This window comes from Sapajus apella, unplaced genomic scaffold (assembly GCF_009761245.1).
Source record: "Sapajus apella isolate SASKATOON/1434 unplaced genomic scaffold, GSC_monkey_1.0 scaffold20, whole genome shotgun sequence".
Lineage (NCBI taxonomy): Eukaryota > Metazoa > Chordata > Mammalia > Primates > Cebidae > Sapajus > Sapajus apella.
This window is the reverse complement of record NW_022436960.1, coordinates 10,695,454-10,719,130: the sequence shown is the minus strand read 5'-3', so window position 1 is coordinate 10,719,130 and position 23,677 is coordinate 10,695,454. Positions and strand designations below refer to the sequence as shown.

Here is a 23,677-nt window from a genome sequence, read left to right as displayed (position 1 = left end):
TTTGACAGTTTCTTAAACATACGGAATTACCATATGACTAAGCAATTCCACTTCTAAGTATATGCCAAAGAGAAATGAAAACATATCCACACAAAAACTTGTACACAGATATTCACAGGAGCATTACTTATAGTAGCCAAAATGTGGAAACTACGCAAATGTTCATCAACTGCTGAGCTGAAAAATATAATGTGATATACCCACAGTAGAATATTATTCAGCCATAAAGAAAAATATCCAATTACAAAATAGGCAAAAGACATGAACAGACATTTCACCAAACAGGATGTACAGATGGCAAACAATCACATGATAGGATGTTCAACATCATTAATTATTTCAGAAATGCAAATTAAAACCACCACGAGATATCACTTCACCTATTAGAATGGTTAAAATAAAAAGTGGGGATAACACTAAAGGCTGGTGAGGATGGAAAGAAACTGCATCACCCCTGCATTGTTAGTGGGAATGTCATATGGTGTGGCCTCTCTGGAAAGCAGTTTGGCAGTTCCTTTGAAAACTAGAACCTGAACATGGTAGCTCATGCCAGTAATTCCAGTGTTTTGGGAGGCCAAGGTGGGAGGATTGCTTAAGGCTAGGAGTTCCCTGTCTCTACAAAAAATTTAAAATTAGCTGAGTGTGGTGGTGCATGCCTGTGGTCCCAGGTACTCAGGAGGCTGAGGATCACAAGCCTGGGAGGTTGAGGTTGTAGTGAGCCATGATGGCACCACTGCATTCCAGCCTGGGCAACAGAGTGAGACCCCATCTTCAAAAAAGGATAGGAAACTGCAGATAGCCTTACCACATGACCCAGCAATTTCACTCTTGGGCGTATATCCAGAGAAATGAAAACACATGTTTCACATGGAAACTTGTATGCAAATGTTTACAGCAGGTTCATGCATAGTGACTAAAAACTGGAAACCATCCAAATGTCCTTCAGTGGATGAATGGCTAAACAAACCCATGGTACATCTGTTCTACAGAATATTACTCAGCAATAAAAGGCAATTAACTATTGATTCACTGAACAACTTGAATGAACCTCAGGGAAGTTACACTGAGAAAAGCCAGTCTCCAAAGGATATATACTTTGTGATTCAACTTATATGATGTTTGTGAAATAATACAGTCATACAGACAGGAATAGGTTAGTGGTTGACAGGGCTAGTGATGGGGAGGGGTAGATGTGGCATGAAAGGGTAGCACAAGGGAGCTCTATGGTGTTGGATGAGCTAAATATCTTGATTGTGGTGATTGCATGAAGATACCTGTGTGATAAAATTGCCTAATACTATAAAAAGCCACTTAAATGAGTCCATATAAAACTGCTGACATCTGAATAGGGTCTAGGGATTGCATTGAGGTCAGTTTCTGGGTTTTGACATGGTGCTCTAATTATGACCACTGTTACCGCTAGGGGGAACTGGATGAAGGGTACACAGGACTTCCCTATTCATTTATTTGCAACTTCTTGTGAATCTATAAGCATTCCAAAATAAACTATTTTATAAATACAGTTGTTTATTTTATTAGCAATTAAACAAATATTTGAGAACTGGCAATGTACCAACCACCATGGTGTATGCTGGGAGTTCTGTGCAAAACAGAAAATGCACACGCAGTCTTCTCTTGACAGTTCATTTGCATTACTAAGTGATAAAACAGAATTTCTCTCTGTTTTTTAGCTTTTTTTTTTTTTTTTTTTTTTTGAGACAGAGTCTCAGGCTGGAGTGCAGTGGCACGATCTTGGCTCACTACCACCTCCACCTCCAGGTCCAAGTGTCCTCCTGCCTCAGCCTCTCAAGTAACTGGGATGACAGGTGCCAGCCACCACATCTGGCTAATTTTTATATTTTTAGTAGAGATGGGGTATCACCATGTTGGCCAGGCTGGTCTCAAACTCCTGACCTCAAGTGATCCGCCTGCCTCGTCCTCCCAAAGTGCTGGGATTACAGGCATAAGCCACCATGCCCAACTGCTCTTTCTTAGCATTTTAAAGTTGTTTATTATACAAAAAACTTGTATTAAAAAAATTATTTATTTCAATAGTTTTGGGGTACAAGTGGGTTTTGGTTACATTGGTGAGTTTTTTAGTGGCAGTTTCTGAGATTTTGGTGTACCAGTCACCTGAGCAGTGTTCACTATACTCAATATGTAGTCTTATCCCTCACCCCACACCCAGCCTTCCCACCCAAGTCCCCAAAGCCCATTCCATCACTCTTATGCCTTTGCATCCTCATAGCTTAGCTCCCACTCATGAGAACATATGATATATAGTTTTCCATTCATGAAGAATTTAACCTCTTTAAAAAAAGCAAAAAAACCTAATCGCTTTCAGTTCTTCATGGATGTTCCATTTTGATGTTGAGACTGTGAGCGCCAGGTGCTGAGCTGACATGCATGTACCCAGCATCTCTACCTGCCCTGACCCAGCCTTGAGGGCGAGTCACCGGTGAAAGGTTTCCTTTTTTCTGAGCCAGGGCAGAGTCAGATTGTTGTCACCTGCTGTCACCTCGGACTGCACTGCGTTCAGCTGCCTGATGCCTATTCTCAAACCTTACCTCACCTCTTGAGACGGTTTGGACAGGGTCTGGTATGTTTCCCCTGAGGCTTTTGCTGAGGGACGTGGGAGAGTGTACTCAGTGTGATGAGTCTCCGGAACTGCTGGAGCTGGCAATTTTGTTGAGCGGAGCAGGCTGGTGGGATCCCTGCCCAGGCAGAAGCAGGTGCTGGATAGCCTGAGGCTCTATCAGAGCTGTCTTGGCAGGTTCACAGGTGATGTGGTCTCCTGGGCAGTAGGTTGAACAGAGGGCTTGTCATCTGTGTCAAGTAGGGCTTTGAGCTGCTACTGGAAGCGGCGTGAACTGAGAGGACACTGAAAACCAATGGGCTTTAGAGAAAAATCTTGACTGTCTTTGCTTACAGAAGCTGTATATGCTCATTATAAAAATTGCAGGAAAACAGAATGCAGGAAGTGAAATTCAGTCCACTCTGCATGTGTGTGTGTGTCTGGTTTTAATATCAGCTTTATTCAGATGTGTTTGTTTAATGTATCAATATCTTTTAAGTAGATAACAGCTTTATTCAGGTGTGTTTAATGTGTTCAATATCTTCCAAGATCAAGGTGCTGGCAGAAAAAAAAATTTTTTTAAGTACTAAATATCCTATAGTTCAGCGATTTAAAGTATACAATTCAATAGCTTTTAGTATATCACAGAGTTGTGCAACCATCATCACAGTCAATTAAGAACATTTCGGCTGGGCGCAGTGGCTCATGGCTGTAATCCCAGCACTTTGGGAGGCCAAGGTGGGTAGACCACGAGATCGGGAGTTCTAGATCAGCCTGACCAACATGGTGAAACCCCATCTCTACTAAAAATACAAAAATTAGCCAGGCATGGTGGCAGGGGCCTGTAATCCCAGCTACTTTGGAGACCGAGGTGGGAGAATCGCTTGAACCCAGGAGGCGGAGATTGCAGTGAGCTGAGATTGCACCACTGCACTCCAGCCTGGGTGACAGAGTGAGACTCCATCTCCAAAAAAAAAAAGAACATTTTATCACCTCAAAAAAGAAAAGAAACCTTGTGTTGCATAACAGTGTGAATGTACTTAATGCCACCGAACTGTATACTTAAAATGGTTAAAATGCTAAATTGTGTGTTATTTATAGTTTACAATTGAAAGAGAGAAAGAAAGAGCCCATACCCTTTAGCTAGCATTCCCCTACTGCCCCCAGCCCTAAGCAATCACTCCTCTCCTTTCTGTCTCTGTTTATTCGGCCCACTATGGATCTCAACACCTGAAGGCCCCTTTCACCTGACTCTTCTTTACAGGTCCTCACTGTGTGGCAGGCATGGTGTTGGGCTCAGTATAGGGGACAGGGAAAATTGAGACCTATTTCTGCCCCAGCTGTAGTCCAAGAGCCCCTGCCTCTCATTCACAGTGAAACACACGGGCGGCATTTCCCTGATGTACATTTTGGGCAGCGCACCCTGTGTGTGACTTTCCAGTGGGAGAGGGTGGAATCCCTGGGAAACAAAGGCTTTGAGGTAGAAGGTGTATCTCGAGCTGGGCTCTGGAGGTGCAGGGATTCTCTGTGCAAGACAAACAGCACGAGCAAAGGCAAGGAGGTGGGAGTGAGGACTGTACAAAGAGGGGAGAGGGGGCAAAACGCCCAGCCAACAGACAGGGTTTCTGTTGAAGAGCGATAGGAAATGAGAACCAGTGGGTCTTCAAAATCCTTTCCCTGCACCCCTGCCTCACATCACATTGCCTTGCATGTGTAAAATGACAGTTTAGTAATATCTCCATTGACTGTTCCAAGCCACTCCCATGGCGTAGTTTATTTCATGCTCACAGTGATGTTTATGAAGTAGTGTAGTTGCTTCTTATGGCTGCCACTGCAAATTACACAAACTGGAACAACAACGTTGTTGTTGTTGCCTTACAACAACGTAAACTCATTCTCTTTCAGTTCTGGAGGCCAGAAGTCGGAAATCAAGGTGTAGACAGGCTTGGTTCCTTCTGGAGACTCCAGGAGCCTCTGTTCCATGCCTCCCTCCTGGATTCCGGTGGTTGCTGGCAGTCTTTGGCATCCCTTGGCTGGCATTGCTTGCATCACTGCAATCTCCATCTCCAGCTTCCATTGCATTCCCCTTCCCCTCATAGAAATACCTGAGACTGGGTAAGGTATGATGTTGTTCTCAGGCTCCCAGTTTGTGTAATTTGCAGTGACAGCCATAAGAAGCAACTCACATGGCCTTCATTTTTTGGAGACAGAGTCTCACTCCATCCTCACGGCTGGAGTGCAGTGGTGCAATCTCACCTCTGCCTCTCGGGTTCAAGCGATTCCTATACCTCAGCCTCCCAAGGCTCCCACTACCATGGCTGGCTAATTTTTGTATTTTTAGTATAGAAAGGGTTTCACCATGTTGGCCAGGCAGATCTCAAACTCCTGACCTCAGGTGATCCACCTACCTCGGCCTCCCAAAGTGCTGGGATTACAGGCATGAGCCATCATGCCTGGCCCATCACATGGCCTTCTTGTGAGGACACCAGCCATTGGATTTAGGTCCCTCCCTAATAGAGTATGACATCATCTTCATTACATCTACAAATACACTATTTCCAAATAAGGTCACATTCACGTGTTTTAGAGATTCGCATGTATTCACGTGTATCACATCCACATATCTTTTGCAGGAACACAAGTCAATCCTCAACAGGTGGGTACTTTACTACCTCTGTTGTATTTGTCTGTTCTCGCATTGCTATAAAGAAATACCTGAGACTGGGCAATTTTAAGAAAAGAAGTTTAGCTGGGCACAGTGGCTCACATCTGTATCCCAGCACTTTGGGAGGCCAAGTGGGGGCAGATCACTGGGTCAAGAGATCAAGACCATCCTGGCCAACATGGTGAAACCCTGTCTCTACTAAAAATACAAAAATTATCTGGGCATGGTGGCATGTGCCTGTAGTCCCAGCTACTCAGGAGGCTGAGGTAGGAGAATTGCTTGAACCCGGGAGGCAGAGGTTGCAGTGAGCCAAGATCATGCCGCTGCATTCCAGCCTGGGCAACAGAGCGAGACCCCATCTCAAAAAAAGAAAAGAAAGAAAGAAAGAAAAGTTTAACTGCTCACAGTTCCACAGTTCTGCAGGCTGTATAGGAAGCATGATGCCGGAATCTGCTCAGCTTCCGAGGAGGCCTCAGGAGACTTACAATCACGTTGGAAGGTGAAGGGGGAACAAGGTGTCTCACATGGTGGGAGCAAGAGCAAGGTGGGGGCGCAGGTGCCACACAGAAGGATCTGCTCTCATGAGCCAATCACCTCCCACCAGGCCCCACCTCCAGCACTGGGAATTACAGTTGCACAGGAAATTTGGGTGGGGACACAGATCCAAACCATGTCACCTGTTGTATAGCTGAAGAAACTGAGGCACAGAGAGGAGAAGCAACAACCTCACAACATGCTCACGTGCAGATGGCAGGGCCTGGGAACCCACACGCCACCTCCACCATGGCCAGTGCAGTACAGGACAAGGGGTGGTCTAGAAGCTAAGCTCACCACCCATCAGAACAAAGGATTGTTTTGTCTTATGCCAGTTTGCACTCACCTGTGTTCTAGAAAGGTGTGAGGCTGTTGGAACTTCCTCAAGTCCGAGGTGTCCCTTTGGGGCCCTAGAGGGAAGGGCCATTAGCCACATGGTAGGAGGTCTAAGACCCTGGCCACAGTGCCTTGTGGCCTTTACCCCTCTGGGGTCTCTTTTTCAGACAGACAGACTTTTAGTAAATATTCATCAATCTCCCATGCCCTATGCTGGGCGCTAAGGGAGACTAAAGATGAACCAAAGCCTGCCCAAGCATGCAGGGCCTCCCCCTGTTTGGCCTCGGTGTGAGGGGATGCTGTTTGCATGGTCAGGAATGGAAAGGTGGCAGAAGGGGCAGGGGCTGGGATCAGGGGAGAGGTTTATTGCAAAGAAACAAGCATGACCCTTAAGGCTTGCTTATGATTTTACAAATCTGGGGTTTTAACAGTGAAACAGTCAGTGGGCCTCTGCATCTAGCACTGTGCTGCCCTGGCTGCCAAAGCGAAAGAGCCTGGTCCCTGCACTGGCAGCTGACCCAGCAAGCTGACTAGATGACAAGCCTTGTGGGGACGCTGTCTCAGGAAAGGAGTCCAGGGCTTGCGTAAGGTGCCAGGGGGCACGGAAGAGGGGCATCACTGAGTTTGTTTTCAAAGTTTATCTGTGTTCTACAAAGATGAGGGCATGCCTCCATGGGAAGGAAGGCCGCTGGCTGTTGAGTATGCCTGGTATGTAGGCTGGGCTTTCTGTGTACGTTACCACTAACCCACTCCAGGCATTCCTGAGGAAGGCCCTTCCTTCCATTCCCATTTACAAATGGAGCCTCCGTCTCCCCTCCCTGCTGCTGAAAGTCTTTTGGCCTGAGCCTCCCTTGGCCACGCCTGTGCTGCCCCTTGTGGAAGGAGTCGGCAATGCACCAGATGCAGACACTGGGTGGCGCTGGGGCGCCCGGGGCCACACCTACCTGTGAATTCCAATGCCACTGGCCGGGGTCTCTCAGACTTGAGTCATTTGTAGGCATCCTCCAAATACCTCCTGTACCATCATCTAGTTAATATTTTTCTTTTCTTTATATTCTCTTTTAAAACTTTATATCTATCCCAATGGGGAACCATGATTTTCTTGCCATAAATAGACAAATTATTTTTTTTTAATTATGTGAACTGTTGAGAACAGTTTGATATGCAGAAAGAAGGCAAATATAAAAACGAAGCTAATCGTACACAACACGTTGGTTCATGTATCCCTGTAAGCATCTCAGAGACCTCTAATGCTGTGGAGTACTGTCGTGGGCTTTGAAAACAGAACCACAAACTGATGTCCCCTATGTGTGTGTGGCTTTAGGGAAGGGCTCCTTTCCCTTTACAGGTAGGAGGACAGAGGCACTGAGGGGGAAAGGGTGCGCTCGAGGCCTCATTGCGTGTTCCAGGCTCAGAGCCGGACCTGGAAGCCGGGTCGTGCCTTCCCTCTCTATCACGTGGAAACTAGAACCTTGGGAGACTGAGACCACAGTGGGACGTCCACATGTTTCTTGGCCCCTCTGGAGCCAGAGAGCACTCATGTGGGGCTCCCACCTGCAGGGAGCATGACTGTTCGGTGTGGGGAGTGCGAGGATGAGTCGGGAGTTGTGGGAGCTGGTGCCTGCCGGGCACCAATGAACAGTGGGACCTCCAACAACCTGCTGAGCCCCTGTGAGCCCCTCGCCCTGTCTCTCCCAAGCAGAGCAGAGCGTGGTGCTGTGTTCTGCACTGGTCAGTCTGGCCCCGGCTTCGGGCACTGACAGTCACATCCTGGCACCCTGCCCCTCCAAGCAGCCACATCCACCCTGGCATGGATTTTGAACAAAAGCTTTGATCCCTCTTCCTTGCCAGAGCTATAAACGTTAGGGTAGCCCTTACCCTTGGGTGAGCTGTGCAGCCAATCAGGTTAGGTTCTAAGAGGCCCTGGAGATCTGGGTGAAAGGCCAGTGGCTCCACTGCTGTGTCCCAAACCTATGTTCCTCCTGGAGGCTGTGGCGGAACTGGGCAACACCTCTTCTGCTGGCCTCTCCTGGGCCTCAGAATTGCCAAGTTCTGAGACTGCTGCTTGGGATGACTGTGATCTATTAAAAATGTTTAATTCCGCTTTGTAGTCTAGAACCTTCTGCGTTATTTTGCCAAAAATGATGAGTGTATATTAACACCAGCTATTCTAATAGTGATGTGGTTTGGCTGTGACCCCCCCCCCCAATCTTATCTTGAATTATATCTCCCATAATTCCCGTGTGTTGTGGGAGGGACCCAGTGGGAGATCATTGACTCATGGGTGCAGTCTCCCACATACTATTCTCATGGTAGTGAATACGTCTCACGAGTTCTGATGGTTCTATAAGGGGTTTTTCCTTTTGCTTGGCTCTCATTCTCTCTCTGCTCTGTGCCTTTCGCCTTCCACCATGATTGTAGGCCTCCCCAGCCACGTGGAACTGTGAGTCCATTAAACCTCTTTTTCTTTATAAATTATCCCGTCTCGGGTATGCCTTTATCAGCAGCCGGAAAACAGACTAATACAAATAGATAATCCCCTAAAATCTCAGTGGATTGACATGACGGAAGTCCATTTCTCACTTACTTGAGGTCCAGCTGGCAGCTGATGTGTATGGGGCCACATACAACCCGGCATGGGACCCAGAATGAGCACGGAGATGTGTCCCCTCTTTCCCCCCTTTTCCTTGGCAGAATACTCACCTCACCCAAGGCCCTTCTTGTCTCTCCCCAGTATCGTACCTGGAAGGCTCCGTTCTTGTGTTTGAGGACATCTTCAGACTGATTGCGTTCTACTGTGTCAGTAGGTGAGTAGACCCAGCCCTGCAGGAGGTCGTCTGGTTGCAGCAGACATCCTATGCAACCCTGGGTGGGTGCAGGGGACTTCGCAGGGAAGTCCCAGAGGGAGGGATGCAGCCCAGAGGATGCAGAGAGAGGGCACAGGCCCCTCTGGGAACCACAAGGGGACTTGAGGCTCTGAGAGGCTTTCTCACATTAGCTAATAAGAGCCCCTCCTTCCACACCTGCACCTGTGGCTCTCGACCTGTCTCCCAGCTTCCTGTGTTATCAGCTTCAAGGACAGCCTGGAGTCCTGTGTGGACCAGACCCCCATTGGAGGGGTTCTAGAAGGATCTTCCTGTAGGGGTACTAACAGGAGCTGATCCTCCTTCATGGGAGGTGGCTTGTGATTACTAAGCAGCTGCTGGGTGAAGTGGGTGTCTGCTAACCACCCTGAGAATTGTCTGTTTATTCAGAACTGGTTTGGGGTAAGAATTAAAAAATACATTTTGGTGCCGTAAGCCAATGACTTAAGCTACAGGATCTTAACAAGAGCTGGTGAGAGACTGGGTGTGGTGTGTTGGGGTCCAGCAGTGGGCTCCAGGCCCACAACTCCCTGCTGCCTCTGATGAAAACCATGCTCATCCTAGACCACCCCTCCCCAGCTGCCAGAACCCTCCTGAGTCCAGATGGGCAGGAAAGGTGAGGCTGATAATGTCACCGGTGGAGGATGTCCAGGTTCTTGCCTTCTTGAACAAAGAATTGGACAAAACACACAAAGCAAGAAAGGAACGAAGGGGTTTATTGAAAATGAAAGTAGACTCCACAGTGTGAGAGTGGGTCCGAGCATAGGGGCTTAAGGTCCTTCTTACAGAATTTTGGGGAGTTTAAATACCCTCTAGAGGATTCCATTGGTTACTTGGGGTACACCCTATATAAATGAAAAGGATGAAGTAAAGTTACAAAGATACTTACTTGGCCTACGCCCTATGGAGAGGTTATTTCCTGTTTTAGCTGAAGTATGAATCGACCTATGTTCACTGCCGCCAGAACCTATTTTCCTGCCTCATCTCTTCCCTGAGAGATATGATCAATCTTTATGGGAGGCAGAGGAACCAGTGGTCTCTTTCTTTTCTATAACTGCTTCATGCTGGCTTGGGGCATAGTCCGTACCTATTGGGGATCAAGGAACTCTCATCTGCTCTGTCTGGTGAAGGCAGGGTAGCTTCTTGATGGCCGGGGTGGTGTCTTCACCTGGAACTGACTGGAGGCTTTGTTGCATGATCATCTGAAGCTTGATGTCTCTAGGTGAGAGGAAATGAATTTGGTTAAAAGATTTAATGGGAACTTCAGGGGGTGGCTACCTATGCTGTCAGGAATGTTTGTTATAGAGATTTGCAGGAGAAAAGAGCAAAACCTGGTCTGTTCTAGAATCTATGTGTTTCCTTAAAGCCTTAGCACAAGTGATTCCATTTTGGTTTGGTTTGGTTTGGTTTGTTGGGGCCTAGTGAATGAGCTTAGTCCAAAACAATGGCTTCCTCGAATTTTGTTTTAAAAAACTCCCCCTTTTTGGTTAAGTTCTCACTTAAGTGAGAGTGTGACCAAAACTTAGCGTCTTAGCACCACTCACAGTTACCGTCATTTTGGGTTTCCAGTCTCAGCATGTCATTCATAGGATACGGTGTCTTCCTGGTCACACACTTCTTTCAGCTCCTGTTATTCCAGCTGAAGAGAAACCATGTGACATTCTAGAGATGGCTGCATGCAAGCATTCAAAACCTTTGAGAGAATCCAGCTTACCAGGGAGACCCATTATTATGACTGTTGGGAGGACAATAGTGAGAAATTGGAGCGTGCCCCTTACCCAAGGTCGCCGTAAACCAAACCTCCTGAAATCAAATAGATCAAAGCATGACTTAACTAAGCAGTTTCTCTGTTAATCCCCTACTACTGAATTTCTATAATCTTCATTTAATGTATTTCTCCAGAGGCCACAAGTGCCAGCAGCTGCACAGATACTTCTTTGTTCAGCCAAGTCTATCATAACTTTCACAAGAGGATTTGAAGTCCGTTGTGTAGCTGTAGCCTTTACAGTAGAATCTGCTATAGAGCCTATCATGAGGAATACATTTCTAATCATTGCTTCTTTCCCTTTAAACCACGGGAAAAGGGTCAAACAAATGATGCCCTTGTAGAAGAGTGAAGGCCTCCTGGCAGTGTTCTCTTTAACCCGTGATGTGGGTTAAGAAGAATGAGCCAATGTTTTGTTTCTGACTGATTATGAGGCCACCCTAATGAGGTACCATGAAAGTTTTTTTTTAAACCTACATTGCGCCTTTATCCTTTATCCATCAGAGTATAAGTTTATCCATGTATAAGGCTGGCTGCAAACCCCTTCGCAAATGAAACTGCACATAACAGACCCTTTTCCATGTCTATTGTTCATAGAGGCATAAGCAAGGGAAAATATTCAAAGATAAGAGTTTCGTGATAGTAGAAGCCTTAACCTGTGAACTTGGGAAGAGCTGTTTGCTTCAAGGATTCCATCTTCTGGGGAGAAACCTCCCTGTTAGCCTTACCCCAAGGGTTCCAATGGCTGCACAGCTCCAAGAGCGTGGAGGGACCCTTCTCAGTTGTGAGGTTGTGAACCCAAAGTTTAAGGTCCCAAAGTTTTGTTGCAGTGTGGATGGCAAGGACAGTCTTTCTCTGATGTTCTCAGAAGATCCAAACTATAAAAAGCGTTTTTACCTGGTGAAAATACACTGTAGCATAATAATCTACTGTTATAACATCAACCCGCCTGCATGGGAAAGCTTTCATACAACCAGAACACATGCACTGAAAATAACAACGGAATGAAATCCCTTTATAAAATGTTTAAATGGCTCATCAGGTGACCAAATCTACCTGAAGCTTTCATTGTTTTCCCAGGAAGATGTGATCAAGCATTGATTATAAACTATTATAGTAATTTATAAGTCACTACATCAATGTATTTGATTTGCATCATTTTATCTTTTCCATGGTGAGTCATGGAATGCAGAACTTTTAATAGTAAAAGCTGCAAGGACTCAGGAAGGACAAGATGGCCATGCTGGTTCTCCACGAGGCCATGCTTTATTAACATTAGACTTACATCCTTTGGATACCAGTTGTTTTTCCTAATTAGGTACATAGCACTGACAAGAAAATTTGGTTATTTTTGTGGTTTATAGTAACTTAACATAATAATCATAATTGTAATTGATAGCATATACTTAGACATTAAAATGTTAGAAATCCCATATAATTTTGGAACATATATTACTATTATTCACAAAAATATAAACCCCCAAAAATGGAACATCATTTGGCAATCCCATGTACCTAAACGTGTCAAATGACCCTGTTTACCTCCTTTCTGGATGTTTTCAGGGGCCCTCTGATCCATCCAAAGAGCCAGACCTTAGGAAAGACAATTTTGAAACTGAAGTTTGATTTTGGAATTCCAGAATACTATAAATTATTTATTTTGCCAAAATGTCTCAGAAATTTTCAAGCAGTAAAAACTTTTTATAACCTTTTACAAAAAAAAAAAAACAAAACACATTCTACTGTTCTTACTTTGCATATAAAACTGTTTCTTGTAGTCTTAATTGCATGTTATAATGGCAAATCTTAACATAAAACCTGTTAAGTTATGTTCTGACAAGGTTTGACTATTCCCAGCATAGCTAGAGCCAACTCCACCTGTCCGCAGGCCTTTACCTAGCTGGAAAGCAGGCAAGTTAAACAATTTTTAAAAGCCAAAGAAGTGGCTATTTGGAATTGGAGAGGATAGGCCTGGAAGGAAAAGGTCTAGCTATGTTAATAGGGATTCTTTACAGATGAGAATTTCCCCCCACAAAGGATGGCTTTCAGGGCCATTTCAAAATGTGACCAAAAAACGTGTTTTGGGGGAAAAATATTTTTATTTTCTTCTTTGTCTCGTAATGTTATGCCAGAGTCAGGTTGGAAAATAAGTCACACTGTATAGGGTTAAATGAAACCCATCTGATGAGAATTTTATGGTTTGTAGGGCATGACTCCTCAGACCCCTTAGATAGGCATTTGGACACTATTTCAAAAATCAGAGTTTAGTCCTCGTTACTTTAATCAAGACTAACAGCTTTAACTATAAAAATGTTAGTTAACCAAATGTCTCCAATTCTTTATCAGGTCTTAAAGAATGTTTTATTATTTAAACTTTGTCCACATCTTTCTCCCCTATTTAATGGTTCCTTGCCATATTGTTTCATAAATAATCTTTTCAGATCTGTAATTTGAACTAACTTTTAGATAATTTCTGAAATAGGCAAAATTATTCTTTTTTTTTCCACTAATAACATAACCCTTTCTGGCACATTTTGTATATGAAATTACATGTTAACTAGAATTTTTATCCTTAGTAACCTAAACTCTTACTGAAACCCTAAAAAGCAAGAAATCCTGAACTATTAGATATGGGCATTTATAGACAAGAGCAATTCCACAATTTTAGAAACATATTTCCCCATATCACAACCTTCTTTAACTGGAAATGACTCAGATAGTAAATGAGCGTCAAAAATAACTTTAAGAATTTGATTTACACAAAAAGTTTACCTAAAATATTTATCCCATTCACTGTACTTATTTTTTTACTTTTAACAAGGGAGACAGGAGACATCGATCAACATATGTAACATGAACACTGGTTGGGTCAGGAAAGGTGGGGCAACTTAAGGCAGGGAGGGGACTTGGGGGCTTTCAGATCACAGGTGGGTGTGAGACAAATGGTTGCATTCTTTTGAATTTCCCATTACTCTTTCCAAATAGGGCAATCAGGTATGCACTTAACTCGTGAGACTTTGAATAGAATGGGAAGCAGGCTTGCTCCAAGCAGCTCCCAGCTTGAATTAACAATGACATTTTAAAATATCTAGCAGAGGCAAATATAAAATTCAGACAAAATGTGTGTTGACAATTCTGAAGGCATTTGTTTTTATTCCACCAATAATTTTTAAGCTAACTTGTTTAGTAAAGTTATTCTTAAGAAACGTGAACCTGAAAATTGCTCAGACTTACTTATTAGCACTCTTCTACCTACAAGTCAATTTTGGTTGACACGACATGTAACAACAAGTGTATACACACATACACACAACTAGACATGTATACACACACATAAACGCAGATGCGATAGCTTGGAACTTTAGCCATGAGATAACAATACAAGCTCGCTGGTTTTACTTTGCCCCAATAGATAATCCAGTGAAATCTATGAACCAAAATTTCGGGGAAAGCAGTCTTCATGGCAGTTTGATTTTTAAAGAGGAAAACTCCCCAGACTCTAAAGAGGACTGGGGCCAAACAAAAGGAGGGAATCACACATTGACCAGGCCCCATGCTTAGAACAGCAGTGTGAGAAACAAATTGTCGGTGCCGCAAAGTGAAACCAGCGCTCAGGCAAAAGTTTTCTCAACAAGGCAATTTACTTCTATAGAAGACGCTTCTGCATGCGAAGCAGAGGTAAGGGAGAGCATGCCAAAACAAAGGAGAGCAGGAGTTTTTATCCCTGACGCAGACCCTGTTCCTGTGTCCTCCCCGGTGGGCTGGGGTCAGACCGCACAATCTAGGCTAATTCCGATTGGCTACATCAAAGGAGGTAAGGGTGGGTGATTGACGGGGAAGACGAATACGGTACATCTGGGGCATATTTAGGCACAGCAGAGATACGGAGGGCGAATAGATGAAAGGGTAAGATTACCTTTTAGAATAGAACAACGAACCAGGAACCGAAACCCTTTGAAGAGGAACTATTTGTTCTTAACAACAATTTCCCTCTCTTGAATTTATACATTTTCTTCTTTAAACTTATCTAACATGGCTCGTCTTTGTAGTTCTTTCATGACGAGGAGCTTATCAGTATAGGATTTGGAAGAAGTAGGGAAGCTTTTGCTGACAGCTGTTTCTACAAGTCTTTGGATTAGTCCACGAATGCAGGGAATAATGCAGCATCCAACAAAAACAAGCACAGCCATTGCGACTGCAAGAGAGCTAAGAATAGAGGCAAAGAATCCTTTCCATTTACCAAACCATTTCTCTAACCATCCTGTGAAAGGGTCATTTATCCCAGAATTTGTGGCCAATTCATTTGATAAGGAGGTAAGAGCATGTAAAGCTTTTGTAATTGTTCCATTAGGAGCTGTGTTGTTGGGAATGAAGGTACAGCATTGGGCTCCTATCATAACACAAACTCCACCTTTTTCTGCTAATATCATATCTAGGGCTATTCTGTTTTCCCACGCCATCTGGCTAGTAGGTGCTAATTGTTCAGCTATTCCTTTGATAGCATCCGTAGTGTAATTTATAAATCGCTGTTGGTTATAATAGATGTAATTTATCCAATCTACATTTTTATTAATAGCTATCCATGGAAGTAGGGATTCAAATCCTGCAGCTATTTGGTTTCGGGCTTTGAATCTATCAGGCACCCCCCGTGGGACTCCAATCGAATCTATATAGACATGAGAGTCAAAAGATCCAAGGGGGGCTGCTCTCGTTTTACGGTGTTGTAGTTTCTCTTTTTCTGTTTCATGAAATGCCAGGGTGAAAGGGATGACCAACTGAATCAGAGCACAAGTGCCACTCCAGTTACTTGGCAGAGTGTCCAGTAGGGGTCCACCACAATACCACCATACATCAGCTCGGGGATGAACAAGGGCAGACTGATTGGTAAGCTCTTGGAAAGGCTTCACCTCACTGCATCCCTTTAGGTCTCCAAAGAACGCCAGATTTTCTCCATGTCGTGAGAGACACGAAGTAAAATTGGTGTCTGGAGATGGAAGCTGGATGGCCCTCGGCAGCTGACCCACAGAGTGTTGAACTTCAGGGAATAGCAGAGAGAGAGCTTGACAGAATTCATTACCCCAGGCTGTGGGGTCTTGGAAAAGAGCTACCATACAGCTCATGCCCACTTGGTCAGAAGACCATCCAAGTGGAAAGGGGACAATTTGGGCCTCTGGCCTACCGCGCGCACAAACATAACAGTCGCTTTTGTTTAGAGTGCGAACGGAATATTCAATCCATTCCATCCAGGCATTTACATCCTGATATCCTGTCTCAATTGCCAGTGTTTGTTGTAAAGTTTTAACCTCTACAATAGCCACTTTGGTCCTGTCATTGGGTGGAGATGAAATGACAGTCTGGTTAGCAGGTCGAGAAGAGGTTGGAGGTGGGGACTTGGCGGGTGGGGGTGCAATGAAGTCCAATCTGAAGACTCCTATGGGGTCTTTTCCTGTTACATCTACTCCCATACCATATAAACGGCTTAGGGTTGGGGAGGAATCCTGGAGAGTTGGGATGGTGATGGAAATTTGCACCGGGTTACATTGGTTATATTGACAATCGGGAGGGGCACTTCCTTTAGTAAAATGGATATAGGGCTTTAGAACTGCTAGCGGGAAATCCCTTGAGGGGACCCAGTCTTGACTTTGAGTGGTCCAAACAACATATTCCCAAGTATGACATAATGGGTACCTAAAAAACCTGGAAGCATCTACTCTGGAGGGGCAGAGATATTTCTCTGCTGCTGCAAGCTCTCTCTGGCTTTGGAGATCCCCACAAGGCACAGCTAAACAAGCATCAAAGGTGATGATCTGGGGTGAGTCTGATCTAGTTACATTAATAATGAGGTAGCTAGTAACAGAACAAGGAAAGAAAAAGGAGTAATAGAATAGAGAAAAGAGAGTTAAACTTTTCTTAGCTTTAGTTTGGTAGGATTTTCTCCTGGGACTATGGCCCATGACCCCGGAGGGGCCGGTGCTTTCTTGACTTGGGTGTGGTGGGTCCATCCTTTCTCAGCAGTTCGGACTGCAGTTTCAGTTGTTAGGAGCACTAGATATGGTCCCTCCCAGGACGGTTCAAGCTTCTCTTCTTTCCAGCTCTTAATGAGGATGTAGTCTCCAGGCTGGTGCTGATGGACTGGAAACTCAAGAGGTGGGGTTTGCATCAAGAGACCTTTAGTCCTAAGGGATGATAAGATACAAGACAGACCAAGTATATAGTTCCTAAGGAACTGATCTTTAGTCTCAAAAGTGGGAATATCACTAGTGAAACTTAAATATGGTAACCCATAGTTCGAGTGGCAGTTCGGATCCTGAGTAGAATGATGGGAAGACACTTAGCCTGGGTAATCAAGTTTCTAAAATTAACTTAGTTAGAGGATTCTTTAAAGTCTGATTCATCCTTTCTATTCTTCCTGATAAGGACAGATGCCAGGGGTTATGGAACTCCCATTTGATTCCTAAAGCTTGGGTAAGCCTTTTAATGTTATTTGCAATTAAAAAAAAAAAATGGGTCCCTTGTCTGAGTCAGTGTCTTCTACTGGCCTGAATGGGGGAATTATGTTCTCTAGTAATAATTTGACCACAGTATTAGCTGTTGAGCTGAGGAGGGGAATGGTTTCCACCCAATGAGTGAGGTGGTCTACTATTACTAATAGGTATTTAAGGTGACCTAGTGGAGGCATTTCAGCATAGTCAACTTGAATGCTTTGAAATGGCCTCAATCCTGGGCTTCTGCCCCTAAAAGGTCGTTTTCTTAGGGCCTGCTTATTAGTTTTCTTACACTGGGACGGATATCTGCCCTAAGACTTGTTCAAGAATTGGGCCAAACAGGTTAGGAGAGTCTGTAAATCCTTGGGGCAAGCCCATCCAGCAGTATTGTTGATTTCGCCCCGAATGAGGATCTTCCCATTTAAAAGCATGTATGTCTCCGCTGTCTTTGGGCATCCTTTAAATCTATTACTGTAAAACCACTGATGGTCATGTGGAATCTTGCTGAGGATAGTGTAAGGATTGGGGACAGCAGGGTGAGTAGCTTGGAGTATTTGGTTAATGGCCCGGAGGTCTTGTACTAGCCCATATGACCCATCTGATTTCTTTAGAGGTAATGTAGGGACATTATATGGAGACGTAGAGGGCTCAATAACTTATCCTGATATCCTGAATAAGACCTTCCATTACAGTTTTGAAGCCTATCCTGCCTTCTAGAGGAATTAGGCATTTCCTTCTCCTTACTATTTCCCTAGGGGTTTTCAACTTTATATGAATTGGGGGGATTCATAGTTTCCCTTGGTTCCCTTCTTTTGACCACACACTGGGGTGAATGTAACTTTCTCTGGGGGTGGTGAGCAGGTTCAATGAAGTGAAACATCCTTCAGGCCAGGCATGTAGGCCTATTCCTAGTTTTAACATCAGGTCCCTTCCTAACAGGTTTGTCCTGCTTCAGGGATTAGCAGGGATTTAATACTAGCTGATCGATTTTTGTATTTAACTTCTATTTCTTCTACAACTTTGGCTTTAAATCCTTCCCCTCTCACTCCTGAGGCAAGAAGTTCCTCTAATGACTTTATACTAGAGGGCGTATAGCAAACAGAGGAGCGAGCAGCCCTAGAATCTATTAAAAAGGTGGTAAGCTCGTGTTTGGGTCCCACCTCTAAGTCTATCAAGGGCTCTTGGTGGGTCTTTAGAGAAAAGACAGAGCCCCTGACTCCCTGTTCCTCCTGGAATGCCGTGAGCGGTTTCTTTTTCCTTTCCTCACTCGAGGCATTCTCTTTCGAAGTGGCCTGCTCTTCCACATCTGAAGCCCTTACCCCATCCTTCCTCTCCCTCAGTTCTAGGATTCTTTGACCTTGTTCCCCCATATGCTTTAGAGGGCCTGGTAGCTGAGGGTCTGGGTCCCTGAGTTGGAGGCCTGGGTTCTCCAAACAGAAGTTTGGACCCTTTATAATTCCTGGCCCCCCGGAGTCTCTGTTTAGAAGCGTATGGGCTTGAAGCCATCTGTTGGAAGCTGGATAGCGTAAGTTTTGTTTTTTGTTTTTGCTTCTCTTCATCTCTCCTCACATAAACTTTTTGGGCTTCCCCTAGGAGTTCCTCTATGGACCGGTTTTTCTAGTTTTCTAGTTTCTGCAACTTCTTTGCAATGTCTGGCCAGCTATTTGTGACAAAATGTAGCTTTAGCATTCCTTGCTCGAGAAGGTCTTCTGGATCTAAATCTGCATATTTCCTCATTTGTTCCTTTAGTCTTTCTAGAAATTTCATGGGGCCATGATCTTTTTCCTGCTGCATGTCAAATGCTCGGGAAAGATTCTGAGTGCAGGGCACTGATTCCCGAATTCCTTTAATTATCATTTGCCTAAGATCTTTCACGTTTTCTCAGTGGACTGCGTTGTTATTATCCCATTGAGGATCTAGGGCCAGGAATGCTGGTCTGCTGTGGGAACATTTTGGCCGGGAGGGTATTCACGTTCCCATATTGTCATAGCGGTCCTGCAAATTATTCCCCTTTATTCCCCTGAGAAGAGGATACCCAGGATGGACATTAATTCAGCCCAAGCATATATAACTGGGGACTAGGAATTGATGAGTTTGGTCTGCTACCCCTTATGGGTCATCTAGCAGTGGCTTAAGCTCTTTCTTTAAACCTCAAACCTCTGAACTAGTCAAAGGAGCATTTTACAAAGCCAACAGCTCCTTCTCCCTGGGGCACCTCTCTCAAAGAGAAGAGAGTTGGAGCTGATTCCGTAGAGGCAGAGGGGAAAGGAAGATTTTGAAAGTCTTTTTTACATTGCTCTACTTCCCGCTGTAGTCCCTTGAGGGAAGGATACTTAGGCTGACCAGGAGCAGACTCATGGGGCGGCAGTAATTCCCAAGAGTCAGGTTATAAGGGGGATGAATAATAGGAGCAGGAGAAGGATCTAGGACTGGGTCCAGGGTGGCAGCAGCTGCCTGGGGAGGGGGCAGGTAAATTGGGGGGGGAAATTAAATGGAGGAAGGTGGTTTAGAGGGTCCCAGGCATGGGATCCTTCTGCCTAGGGGTTGGTTTTACTACACCTACTTTGGAGAGTGTGACACCTAATCCTTCGCCTGCATTCTTTAGGGGAAAAAGGGGAACAGGTCCTTTTCTCCAGCAGAGAGCATAGTCTATTTCTTCCTGCAAGACCAAACTTTTGACATTCACATACTAAATTAAAAGTTGACAGACCCAATCCTCATCTGATCCAAATTTTGGCCAGAAGACTTCAGGTTTGAGGATGGATTCCTTGGTCCAAATGCAGCAACAGTATTTTATCATCTGTTGCTTTTTCTTGCACCTAGTCCTCTCATTTTCTTTCCAATATTTTAGCATGAGATCTAAAGGACTATCAGAGGGGATCCGACTGTCCCCATACTTCCCTGTCTTACTGGGAGTGTTTCCCATCTTGGAGTTTTTGGATGCTCCCTCGAGTGTATGTGTGGCTCAACCTCTCTCACAAGAGATCTCTTGCCTTCCCTTTTCTCTAGAGACAGCCTCCCTCCACCCAACTGGAGGTTCCTTGCCCTCATTTCCGTTCGCTTCGTCCTATCTGGCTGCTTCCTCTTGGGAAATTAAGTCCTTCTTAGCGTTGGTGTGCCAGTATAGCCCCATGGATGGCACATGAGGTGACCATGGAACCGCAGATAGGACCCACTCACTCCGCACAGCAGTAGTCCTTATCACCAGTCACACAAGCAGCACTGCACTGACCATTCACACACACCTTCCACCTGGGGAGGGGGCAGGTCAACCAAGGAAATACTTCGCCACCCCTGTGGCTTTTCTTACCTTGGTCTGTGCACAGAGTTTTCCGGTCACCGCGGAGTTCATAGGAAGCCTTTGCTTCTCAGGTTGCTAAGAGTCCAGGTTTATTCGTCACAGCAAGTGGGGTCTTGATCTCGAACCCCTGAGGCCACCACAACGAGGCAGTGGGACAGGTCTACTCCGGGAGATGACCAGAGACCCCTTCCGCAGAGGAGAATGGGAATCCCAGGCAAGCCTCCAGATTGTTAGAAACGAACTGTCGTTGCCACAAAGTGAAATCAGCACTCAGGCAAAAGTTTTCCCAGCGAGGCAATTTACTTCTATAGAAGGGCGCTTCCTGCATTCGAAGCAGAGGCAAGGGAGAACGCGACAAAACAAAGAAGAGCATACCAAAACACAGGAGGGCGAGCCAAAACAGAGAACAGCTGCCAAAACAGTGAGAGCGAGGGTTTTTATAGCCGGCACACGGCTGTTCCTGGGTCCTCCACCGCGGGCTGGGGTCGGACCGCACAATCTAGGCTAATTCTGATTGGCTATTGTTGACCTCATCAAAGGAGGAGGACAGGACAGGACATCTTGGGTGTGTTTAGGCACAGCAGAGATAGGGATGGCTAACAGATGAATGGATAAGATGACCTCTTAGAATGGAACAAAGAGCCAAGAACCAAAACCCTTTGAAGAGGAGCTATTTGTTCTTAACAACAGCAGCACACGTGGGATCCATGCAACGCTATCCCACTTTCCCAGTAGACAGTAAACTCCAGATTCCAAACAATTTGGGGGCCAAGCAGCATTGCAACTGCAAGAGAAAATTCTAAGGGGAGCTCAGTACTAGACCTCAGAACCTCTGCTAAGAGCATCCCTTTGAGGAAGCTGAGGTCTATAGGATTACCGAGGGCATCCTCCTGCGGGGTCTACTCTTAAAGTGTCAGATGTCTCTGACCTTAGGTGGGCACTGGCACCACTTCGAGAGCCTGCTGTGAGCTTTCCTTTGGCACCTGGGTGTAATCCCCGCCTTTTAGCATCCTTCTAATTTGATAAGGACACGCTTTCCTAGGCTTCCCGTTCCATGAACTTTAATGATAGGAACCGGAGGCTGGGTGGGTTTCTTTTGCCCTTAGCCAGTTGAACAGGAGAAGGGAATAATTTAGTATACAAAAAGATGGTTTAAGTCCTGAAATATGCAAATTTGCTCCGAGCTGCCACCCGTAGGGATCAGGGATCAGGGACCACACTCGGAATAGATTAAAAAAAAAAAAAAAAGAATCCTTCCCCATTCTGGACAGGGCAATTATTCCATTCATTCCTGGGCCTTCAGACAATACTGGTAAGTGACCCCAGTGAATTACCCTCAATTACTAAGGAGCTACTGGGAAACAGCCACTGAAAGGCTGAAAAAGAGAGGGGGAGAAAAATGAAAAAGACCCTGGTCCCTTAAGTGAACTGGGCGCTGGGCGGTGGTAGTTAGGCTTCTCCACTGGAAACCCCTTAGCTTCACTGGCCATGGCCAGAAACCTGCAGTTGCTTCTGTATTTAGGCGCTGCCCACCAAGGGTCCCGAGTTGGAAAGGAAAAAAGAGAGAGAGAGAGAGAGAGAGAGAGAGAGAGAGAGAGAGAGAGATTCTCCTATATGGAGCAGAAAGGAAAAGGAGAAAGGAGAAAAAGAAATCCCAAACTTTGGGCTTACCTCTTCCCCCTGGCTGGCCTGCCAACATATGTCACTGGTGTAGGTGTCCAGGTTTTTGGCATCTTGAACAAAGAACTGGACAAAACACACAAAACAAAGAAGAAATGAAGGGTTTTATTGAAAATGAAAGTACATCCACAGTGTGGGAGCGGGCCCAAGCATAGGGGCTCAAGGGCACTGTTACAGAATTTGGGGGAGCTCAAATAGCCTCTAGAGAATTCCACTGGTTACTTGGGGTACACCTTATGTAAATGAAGAGGATGAAGTAAAGTTACAAAGTCATTTACTTGACCTACACCCTGTGGAGAGGATATTTCCTGTCATAGCTGAAGTGCAAACTGGCCTTACGTCCCCTGCCTCCAGACCCTATTTTCCTGTCTCAGTAATAGTCGCTGCTAACAGCTGCCGCCTCTAAGGGCACACCAGGTACCTGGTGCTGTGCTAAGGGCTTTTATGGCCATTCTCTTTTGAAATCTTGCAAACAGTTTCAGGAGGTAAATGCTCACACTATCCCCATGTTACGGATGAGGAAACTGAGACTGAGAGAAGTCACTTGCTCAGCTGGTAAATGGCGGCAGGGTAGGGTTTCAAAGCAGATACAGCTCCAAAGTGCAGACTCTGTGCTACAGAGGCCTCACTGTGTGCATCCTGCAATAATTCTGATGAGCTGACAGGTCCCTGTAGGCCCACAAGGAAAAACATCAGAAGCCTCCTGGCCCTTGGCACGTTATGACACATTCGGCTCTCAGAGAGGCCAGTTCCAAGTTCTTAACCATAGTGGAAGAAGCCTAGCAGCGTTTGACACATGCTATGTGCTGTGAATGAATGAATGAGGATATAATGGCAAAGCCCAGAACTTGAACTTGTTATTCAATCTCTCTGAGCCTCAATCTCCTCTTCTGTCAAATTGGAATTATAATATCATAACATTGGTGCTGGAGGAAGGAATAAGGTAACACAGGTAAAGAGACAGCACTGACCCAGTGCAGAGGCTCACACCTGTAATCCCCGCACTTTGGGAGGCCGGGGAGGGAGGATCATTTGAGGTCAGGAGTTCTCAAGACCAGCCTAGCCAACATGGTGAAACGCCATCTCTACTAAAAATAGAAAAATTAGCCAGGTGTGGTGGCACATGCCTGTAATCCCAGCTACTCAGGAGGCTAAGGCAGGAGAATGGCTTGAACCCAGGAAGCAGAGGTTGCAGTAAGTCGAGATTGTGCCACTGCACTCCAGCCTGAGTGACAAGGCAGGACCCTGTTTCAAAAAGAAACAGCACCCTGCCCCACACCCAGTCAGTGCCCTTATTCTACTTCCACAAACTGGGCCATAGGGGTTTTCTGGAGCAGAGACTTCGTCTGTGTCCAGGGAGCTCTGGAGCCATAGTCACCAAGCTTACTGCTGTCACCTCTCAACCTTTCCTCCATGTTCCAGAAAAGTAGGTGCCCCTGGGCCTTCCCTCAAACTCCCAGGGTACTCTCAAG

The 23,677-nt window shown here is 45.4% G+C and overlaps 1 protein-coding gene across 3 annotated transcripts in view; it reads left to right on the top strand.

Annotated features, from left to right (window-relative positions):
* Window positions 1–23,677, top strand: part of RIN3 (Ras and Rab interactor 3) — a 173,767-nt gene that overhangs the window by 93,659 nt on the left and 56,431 nt on the right. For all 3 annotated transcript variants that reach the window (XM_032287593.1, XM_032287595.1, XM_032287594.1), the window contains one exon: window positions 8,845–8,917. In XM_032287593.1, the coding sequence (XP_032143484.1) occupies window positions 8,845–8,917 (73 nt within the window). The remainder of the gene's footprint in view (window positions 1–8,844; window positions 8,918–23,677) is intronic.